General features: G+C 34.0%; 1 protein-coding gene and 1 long non-coding RNA gene across 2 annotated transcripts in view; one reads left to right on the forward strand and one right to left on the reverse strand.

The window, feature by feature from the left end:
• Positions 1 to 8,675, forward strand: part of LOC131805902 (monocarboxylate transporter 14-like) — a 50,856-nt gene extending 42,181 nt beyond the window's left edge. The window contains exons 3-7 of the mRNA XM_059129666.1: positions 7,091 to 7,210; positions 7,351 to 7,454; positions 7,526 to 7,978; positions 8,048 to 8,227; positions 8,288 to 8,675. Of these exons, the coding sequence (XP_058985649.1) occupies positions 7,091 to 7,210; positions 7,351 to 7,454; positions 7,526 to 7,978; positions 8,048 to 8,227; positions 8,288 to 8,434 (1,004 nt within the window). The 3' untranslated portion in view covers positions 8,435 to 8,675. The remainder of the gene's footprint in view (positions 1 to 7,090; positions 7,211 to 7,350; positions 7,455 to 7,525; positions 7,979 to 8,047; positions 8,228 to 8,287) is intronic.
• On the reverse strand, positions 7,980 to 8,417 carry LOC131805903 (uncharacterized). Its single transcript, XR_009343874.1, has 2 exons — positions 8,307 to 8,417; positions 7,980 to 8,248 (listed from the first exon to the last, which is right to left on the reverse strand). It is a non-coding gene; the product is annotated as an uncharacterized LOC131805903 (long non-coding RNA).
• Positions 8,676 to 10,013: the final 1,338 nt, after the last annotated feature.

Raw genomic sequence — 10,013 nt, forward strand, 5'->3', positions numbered from 1 at the left:
GAATATTATCGGGAAAATATTCTGGTGGGTGTATTAAAGTCTTGGGCACGCAAACATTTTGGTCGCAGAACTTGGACATTCCAACCGGACATTCCAAAATAAGGTTCCTCGATTCATTTCCAGCTCACAGTGGCCACCAAAATCTACGGATACCAATCCGTTGGCCTATTGTGTCTGGGGTATTTTAGAAAGCAAGGTTGGCACTAAAAAATACCAAAGTGTCGATCACCTCAAGCAAGCGCATCGCCGGGAATGGGACAAAATACCGCAGAGAAACATTCGGGCAGCGTGTGATGGTTTCATTGGCCGTTTGAAGGCCATTATTGGTGCCAGAGGTGACCAATTCGAACCTATATATAACCCAGTTTAGACCAAATCAGATACTTCTCTCAGACAGACGAAGGGACGGACTCCCTCAGATAGACTCCAAAAGTCCTGAAACTAATTTCGTCCATAGAGACTTAGGCTCCTAAACCATTATTTCCTTTGTCAGGTTTTGGCCGTATCACATAACATATACCCTCTGTAGCCATATGAAAAAAGCTCTCCAGCAAACTTCACAAATTGACGAAAACACCGACATAAGCAACTCCTTAATATAATGTCAAAATTAAATGTTATGTGTCATAATAACCATTGTTATACAAAATATATATTCAGTATAGGCGTTATTCCAGAGTTTATGTTTTTATAAAAGCCTCAGTCGCAATTTCCAACCAAATCAGTTGTAATTCGAAATTTGATGTTCTCAGTTTAACTACTCGCAAAAAATATTCGATGTAGGTCCACATCGGACTTAGACGACAACTAGTTTGGGCATAATAAAAGTTTTCAAACGATGGGAGCTGTGCTGAGTCCGATAGACTCACGGACTCATGCAAATTAAAGGTAAAAGGGGATTTTACCTTCAAGAGTTATCTCGCTAAACTGTCATGCAGCTCCAAATGTCTAGATATGGATTTCATCACCTATTTCGTTGAGGTAAATATTTACCATATGTACGGTCCACAATTTAGTAAAGTCTGATGCCCTGCATTAAATGTGGCATTTGCAATAAAGGAATTTTCCTATCAATGAGTAGCACATTTGACATTTATCACTCAAAACTTATATATGCAATTCAAAATAAACTCTTAGTTGCTTGTATTCCGAAGATTAATAACTTGTTGTTTAGAGTTGATTAATTGTTTTTCTTTGCTTTTGAAATCACTGAAATTATCGTTAGTCATTAAAATTGAATAAATCTCCATCAAACATGTTTAATGCGGAACTGTAAAGAAACAAAAACTTTGATAAATGTAAAACTTGTAATGCAGCTTTTGCTTGTGGAATTTGTAAACTTTGAGAAAATGAAAATTATTTGTTGATTGTGATGAATGAATCACAAATACAATTAAATACACACACATTTTTAAAATATCACAAATAGGTCATTGGTCGCCCGCCTAGACACCACGTTTCATTATCGTGTTTACAAATGTAGTTCGTTCCCGGGTCATTTAACAATCAAACATTGTTGTCTTTGTTTCTCCATAATATTTATCAATATGAGAGAAAATATTCCATGATTCCAAAAAAAAAAAAAAAAAAATAATAATAATAATAAATAAATAAATAAACATTTGTAGCACTGCCTTAACATCAGAAATATTTTTAATCAATAGCCTCCCGTTAATATTTTCTAAGATTTTTCAAAATTTTCATTATTGTAGTAGCTGTAGTAGTAGTTTATAATCCATCCCTTTTTATACTCTACACCACATAGTGGTAAGGGTATTATGTCTTTGTGCATTTTTTGTGACATGGAGAAGGAAGCGAGAAAGACCCATAGTTACTTTTGAGCATCTCCATAGAATCACTTTCTGAGTTGATTAATGCATGTCAATCCGTCTGTCCATCCGTCCGTCCGTCTGTCCATGTATTCTTGTGAACAAAATGCAGGTCGCATTTATTATCCGATTGAGATGAAATTTTCCAAACTACATTTGTTTGGCTCAAGGACGAACCCTATTCAAATTGGAGATAATCGGTAAAAATTTAGATATAGCTTCCATATATACCTTCGTGAGATTTGCCTTTTATTGTGCACAAAACGTGTAATATCAGCCCGAATAGTATGGAATTTTGCACATACAACTAAATTAGGCCTGAAAATAAGTATGCCAAATTTGATCGAAATCGGTTCAGATATAGCTATAGCTCCAATATATATTGTTCATCCGATTTGTTATTTTAGTCCTTCGCAGCCGTAATATGCACTCTGTAACAACAATATTTGGGGAAATATATCAAATACAGCTCAGAAATACCTTTGCTTAATTTTATCGAGATCGGTTCGGATTTGGATATATCTCCCATATATAACTTCGTCCGATTTATCTTTTATTGTGCACCAAACGTCTAATATTTGCCCAAATGGGATGGAATTTGACACATACGACCGAATGCATTAACATGCAAGCAAGAATTGAGTCTAGAAGGTAGTGTGCCAAATTTGGTGAAGATCGGTTCAGATATAGCTCCCATATATATTGTTCATCCGATTTGTTATATTTGTTACACACAGCCATAATATGCACTCTGTAACAACGCTTTTCAGGGAAATATATCAAATACAGCTCAGAAATATCTTTGTCAAATTTTATCAAGATCGGTTCAGATTTGGATGTAGCTCCGATATATATCAAATGGGCAATACAAATCCGAATTTAAATGATACAAATGCTGCGGCATATTTAGTCTTTTGAACTTTAAATTATAATTATAATCATAGCGTGTATGATCGAATTCTCCCATAAAAACTTTTAATTGTTATGTGCAGCTCTACTAAATTAGCAAATTGGTGTAAGGTATCGTAAAGTCGGCCCCGCCCGACTTTAAGACTTTCTTTACTGGTTACTTTTTACCTTTGCTTACTTGATTATTTTCTCCTTCAAATTTATTGATTTATTTCAACATTTTATTTACGAAACATGTCCAATACGCATTGTCCAAAACTAATCTTATCAATTATTAATTGTTTACACAGAATTGATTGGAAACAGTTTTAAAAAATAACAAAATACAAACTTGTCGATAACTCGCCGCCAAGTCAAGTGGTGGTTTTTTCGACCAATAGTCTGACATTTAATATGAACTAATTATGATAAGAAAGTAATACCAACACTTCTCTATAATGATAAATCTTTCTTTAAACTATTTTGTAGTTAAGTAAAAGTGAACAATATCTCAATTGATTTTATCTAACTTTCACCGTTAAATATCAATTTATTTGCTTGGCAACCAGCTTTGAGGAAAAAAAATCATGGATAGAAGAACGGGTGGAAATTTTATTTTTAGTGTCGCAAAAGTTTAAAATACATAACATTTATTATGTATACGAAAATTAAGATTTCCAAAAATTAAATATTATTCTATATGGTATAAACCATAGTTATAACCAAATCGGTTGAACACCATAAATATGCTTAAAATATTAGGTTATTGGAATATAAGAAATATGCCTTAACCTATGACCAGCAAACGACAACAAACAAAACGAATAACGTACTGCTCACACGAAGTGACAAACTTTCATTTTTTTTAATCGTTTTGTACTCCAAACAAAACAAAACCACAAACATTTCAATGCCAGAAATACACAAACAATACGATTGCTTTAATGTTTTTCGGCTATGAGTTACCAAGCTGTATCGTTTGCGAACGAATCGCCGGGAAACGTTTGTAAACGTTTTCTGTGCGAAATGATGACTGCTATATATAGAGTTGCAATTCAAAGCATTGTTTTGCACATTTTTCCATTGAATGATGGATATAATAAATAAATAAAAGGGCTTAAATTTACGTTAATATTATATAATAATATAGGGAAACGTTTGTAAACGTTTCCAATGAGTTTTGAACTGTTTCGTTTTCAATGATGCGTCATCCAGTCGAGTACATTTCAGTATTGTTTTTGTTTTCATTCATCTACACAAACAGTACAAAATTAAAAACAAGTCCCGTTATCTTAATATCGGTTTTGTTTAGTTTCGTACTTTGGGAAAGTACAGAACGAAACTATTGCAAACCTTTGATATTGTTTATTTTTTATTTATATTTAAATTGGTGATAATTGGGTAAGATTTGGATGTAGCTCCCATATATCTTCAACCGATTTCGGGTTAATTGTCCAACAAATGACCAATATAAGTCCAAATGACCTGAATTTTGGCACATCCAACCGAATTCAGTCTAGAAACAACACATTAAATCGGTTCAAATCTAGCTATAGCTCCCATAAACAGGATGAGATGAAAATACTGCAACCAACTTCAGACTGCTGTTATTTCTAAGCCACTCGTCCGATAGCTGTTGAAATTATACCAGTGACAGCTCATCTAATTGCCTACAAGCGTACAAAAGCATTTTGGTGAGAATATTCCAGAAAAACAGTTATTCGTGATGGAATTCAAGCGTGATAGCGTGATTTCTTTATATTTGGCTGGTAAACCACAAGTGGCTATCGTTAGAGCACTCTAGCATTTAAATGTGAATAAATATTTTACGTCTCGTACCATCGCCCGTTACCGTGTTACTGGTGGCGAAGCCCGACGTTATGGAAGTGGATGGAAGAAAACAGCAAAGCAATATCAGCAGAAATGGTTCGAAAAGTTAAGAAGCGACTTGATCGAAATCCGCATCGCAGTGGCCGAAAAATGGCTCGTGAGCTGAACATATCGCAATATTCCATTCGGCAAATATTGAAAAATGAGCTCGGGGTAAAGCATTTGAAATTCCAAAAAGTGCAAGAACTTACACCGCAATTGAAAGAAAATAGACTCAAAAGAGCTAAAGAGTTGCTTCGCTTGACCGAAAGTGGTGAACTGTCGAATTTGGTTATCTCCGCTCCGATGAGAAAACATTCGTTGTCCAGCAGTTTGTAAACAAACAAACTGATCGTGTTTACTTGCCAAAGAAGTCAGCTGAAAATGTGCACCTTCGGTTGGCCATCAGAACTCAAGCGCCGGACATGGTGATGGTGTGGGCCGTCATAACAGTCGATGGTCGCTTTCCGCTTGTATAAATCGACCGTGGCATCAAAATAAATGCCGAATATTATCACGAAAATATTCTGGAGGGTTTATTAAAGCCTTGCGCACGCAATCATTTTGACCGCAGACCTTGGACATTCCAACAGGACTCAGCACCATCGCACTTAGCACGCGCCACCCAAGAATGGTTACAAAATGAGGTTCCTCGCTTCATTTCCAGCGTTCAATGACTACAAAAATCTCCGGATACTAAATGTGTCTGGAATATTTTGGAAAGCAAGGTTGTCACTAAACAATACCAAAGTGTCGATCACCTCAAGCAAGCGCTTCGCTGGGAATTGTCCAAAACACCGCAGAGCAATATTCAGGCAGCGTGTGACGGTTTCACTGGCCGTTTGAAGGCCATAATTCGTGCCAAATCGAACAAATCTAAACTTGTTCTAAAATAAGATGCTGTTTCCGACATTTTTTGCTTTCAGTCAACAAAATTTAAAAAAAATGTAAAAATTATGGCGTTTGACTTTATTGCATTTTTTTATCTGACCCTGTATAAGTCCAAATGACCTGAATTTTGGCACATCCAACCGAATTCAGTGTAGAAGTAGGTACATCAATTTTGGTGAATGTCGGTTCAGATATAGCTATAGCTATAGCTCCCATATATATGTTTTATGGGATTTTGTGTTTAAGTCCCCAACATTTGTAATATGCACCCCACCCTGCCTCACATATCAGATACAGTCCAAAATACCTCTCATATATATTCAACCGATTTCGGGTTAATTGTCCACCAAATGGCCAATATAAGTCCAAATGACCTGAATTTTGGCACATCCAACGAATTCAGTCAAGAAGCAAATTTGAAGAAAATCGGTTCAGATATAGCTATATCTCCCATATATGGTGTTTAAGTCCCCATTATTCGTAATATGCACCCTACAAGAATGATGTTCGTTATCAGATACATCCCAGAAATACCAATGCCAAATGTTATCATAATCGGTTAGGATTGGGATATAGTTCCCATATATCTTCGTATCTTCAACTTCTTCAACCGAATTCGGGTTAATTGTGCACCAATATAAGTCAAAATTGCCTGAATTTGGGTGCATCCGACCGAATTCAGTATAAAAGCAAGTACATCAACGTTGGTGAAAATCTGTTCAGATAGCTATATCTCTCCCATATATGTGTTTTCTCCGATTTGGTGTTGAAGTCCCTCACATTCGTAATATGCATTCGAAAACAATGATATTTGGTTCCAGATATCTTATAGAGCTCGGAAATACCTTTGCCAAATTTTATCGAGATTGGCTAAAATTTGGATATAGCTCCCATATATATCCTTAATCAGGTTTATTATGCAAATAATGGCTAATATCAGCCCAAATTGAGTGAATTTTGGCACATCCAACCGAATTTGGCCTAGAAGCAAGTACAATTTGCTAAAAATCAATTCAGGATTGGATATCCCTCCCATATATAAGCTCCCTCTGAAACCAAATTATCACTGCTCTAAAGCCAAAGGATGATAGGTGGTATTATCTACTTCACATAAATTCCCAATTTAAATTCTTTTGTTACGGGAGCTCTACTAAATATGCATGGTGGTGTAGGGTATCATATAATCGGCCCGCCGGACTTTTGACTTTTGCTTACTGGGTTTTCTTTGAGGTGGAACAAATGATTTGAAGATATGTATATGATTTCCATATTATCTTCATAAAGTTCGGATTTATACTTGACGCAAATTTTTATGGTTCTCTTTTAAACTTACTCCTTGCAATTATTTTCAGAAGTTTTCTTTTTCGTCATAGACTTTTATGTAATTTTTATTCATATTTTTGTATAAAAATATGAACACAAAAAAAAATTGCCAGTACGACCAATTTTTTCCCATTTTCCTTACCCCTCTCTCCTACAATTAAAGAATTGTAGCCAGATAATTTACCATGACATGCTATATAAAATTTCACAGAATTTCCCTTTTAAAAATTCTCAAAAAAATATATATTTTTTATTCCCTGTATTAAGAAATTTCGTATTTGTCATTGCAGCCGATGGCATGACATATTCCTTTGGTCTGTTCTACGATGAATTTTTGGTGTATTTCAATGAGGGCAAAGGCTATACGGCATGGATTGTCTCAATTATGGTTGGTGTGACATTTGCATCGGGTATGTATTCAAAATTCATAGTTGAACAATAAAAAAAAATATATTTGAAAAATAAATTTGTCCCCTAGTGTGAAAAATAAAGGAATTGTTTAAAATGTAAAGCATACTTTTAGGCAAAAATTAATTTCTTTACATTTCAGGCCCAATTTCATCGTCATTTGTTAATCGCTATGGTTGTCGAGCTGTTACAATAGCGGGAGCTATTTTAACCGCAATATGCATTATTATTAGTACCTATGCTCAGGTAAGGAGGGTTGAATATGAAAATGTGAATGATTAGTCAAAAATAATTTTCTATATTTTCCATTTCCACAGAATGTCCTCACATTGATTATCACCATTGGTTTTGGTACCGGTCTTGGTTTGGGTCTAATCTATTTACCCGCCATTGTCAGTGTTAGTACGTATTTCGAGGCCAAACGTTCTCTGGCCACTGGTATTGCAGTATGTGGTTCTGGTTTTGGTACCTTTGTATTTGCTCCTTTGATGGAGTCACTGCTGGGTACATATGGTTGGCGTGGTGCTTTACTAATTGTTGGAGGCATTGTATTGAATTGTATAATATTCGGTGCCATGTTCCGACCATTGGAACCACCACAACCTACCAAGGCGAAAAAGAAGAACATTATCGATCAACATGCTACACCAGCGGAGCTGGAACCCTTAAAGGCCAATGTTAAGCAAGCAGATCAATATTTGCAGTTGCCCAAGAGTGAAACAAATGGTTTGTGTCGCTCGAACAGTGTGGGTCATTCATTTAAAAATAAGGTAAGCGGGAAATATAAGACATTTATTTTTTATAAAAATAAAATACATACATTTTTGTTGTTGTTGTAGTTAAATGGTTCCAATGGTGCTGTCAATCAAAAAATGGAAATTTCCGTAGTCTCAAAATGCACCAGCAATGAAGATATTATCAAATCGGCCATGAGTCAACCGCATTTGGCCCAATTGAAGGAGCATCATCGTGAAAAGTCGGGCAGCGGTACCATGTATAGGCCGGATATTTTGTATCAGGTAATATTTTGAAAAATCAAACTGAAATTGAATTTTTAATAACAATTTGCTTTTATTTAGGGTTCTTTGCTCAACATACCCGAATATGCCAGATCACGTCAGGATTTGTCGGGTTCAGGTGTCATACAACGTTATGGTTCAGTTAAACATTCCCAATTGGATTTGAATGAGGAGGAGGTGAGTAATTTGTTTTCTTTTTTTAATTGATTATTGGTTTCTTGTCATCACAGCACCATTGTAGCTTTCATTGACATATAGCAGAAACATTTGATGCATTGCCACCATTAGGACTATTGCTCCACTTATTAGAAATAATAATTTTTCATGGTCACCAAAAAACCGTAAAATTGTGTCGTACAAATTTTCTAAATATTCGAGAATAGACATTTTTGGAATTAGACTTTTTAATTTTTCTTAAAAAAAATAATTTTTAAAAATTTTAGTTTTGAAGTTTTTAGCAGAGATGGAGGAGACATAAATAGGTTCCAAAGAAATAAAACATGTATAAGTATGCAGTAAATATATCATTGTGGTATTTAAAAAATCGCTAATTTTTAGAGATATTTTTAAAGGACTGGATAATTCTGAACTTTTTATAAATATTGTTTCCAAGGGCAAACTCTTGGAGTACCCAATAGTTTTTAATCTAAAAGGCTTGGAATTTTTTGAAACATTTTTTTTAACTGGAGTATAATTTTTTCAATAGTCTAATAAACGCAGATTATTTTTTTAATTTACCGAGTATTTGAATGTTTTTTTATTTTATATGCGTTGATTTTTTGTATTAATTTTTTTAACTTCAAATTTTGAATTTTAACAAATTTTGCTGTTATGTTTTTATTATAATAATTGGGAAGAATAATAGGAAAAAATTTACCTTTTATACCAAAAAGTCTTAAAAATCTTTAATTTTGAAGCTAACAGAGGAGGATATTAGTAAGATCATTACACAATGGACCCACATACAATTTTTCTATCCAAAACTCCTTCGACTCCATATGTAAACCAAGAGTGAACGCATTACCAATCTTCAGAATTTCAGCTCTATCCCTTTACCCAATATCAAATTTAGTAACATTTAGTGCGCATATCCAAAATACTCTGCATTTCCACATCCTTTGCATCAACTTTAATTCAAAATTGGCACCATTTAGTACTATTTCGAACAATTATAGTACACATTTGTAAAACCACCACCAGTTACCAATAGAGACCTCAACATGAAGTTTTGGGATTCTAGCTCTACATATTTACTCAATACCAAATTTAGTAACTGTTTTTTACCTTACCTGGGATGCCTTTTTTTATTAACAAGAGGGTTTTTTTATTGTTTAAAATTCAATTAAAAAATAAATTCTTTATTCACTTGATTTGTTTTAAGTTTTTGTGGTTTCCAGTGGTTTTTTGTGGCAAATTCAAATTTTGTGATCGTGTTGTTGAAATACAATAATTAGTGTGATTTTTGTTGTATTTTTTGTGTAACAATTCATGTAAATTTTATGTATGATTTTTTGTGTAACAATTCATGTAAATTTATGTATGATTTTTTGTGTTGAATTCATGTAAATTTTGTGTATGATTTTTTGTGTAAAAATTATTATATTTTTGTAAATTTTGTAAATTTTGTATTGACTTGTGATCGTGTTGTATATTTGTTGATTAAGTAATTTTATGATGTTTGTTGTGTGTAGTATGAAAATGTTCTGAAATTATGTTTGTTAATTTAAATGTTCACTTTATTTTCTTTAATTTTCACTTGTCACTGGGGAGCACTTTTAACTTTCGC

This window comes from Musca domestica, unplaced genomic scaffold (assembly GCF_030504385.1).
Source record: "Musca domestica strain aabys unplaced genomic scaffold, Musca_domestica.polishedcontigs.V.1.1 64, whole genome shotgun sequence".
NCBI classification, from domain to species: domain Eukaryota; kingdom Metazoa; phylum Arthropoda; class Insecta; order Diptera; family Muscidae; genus Musca; species Musca domestica.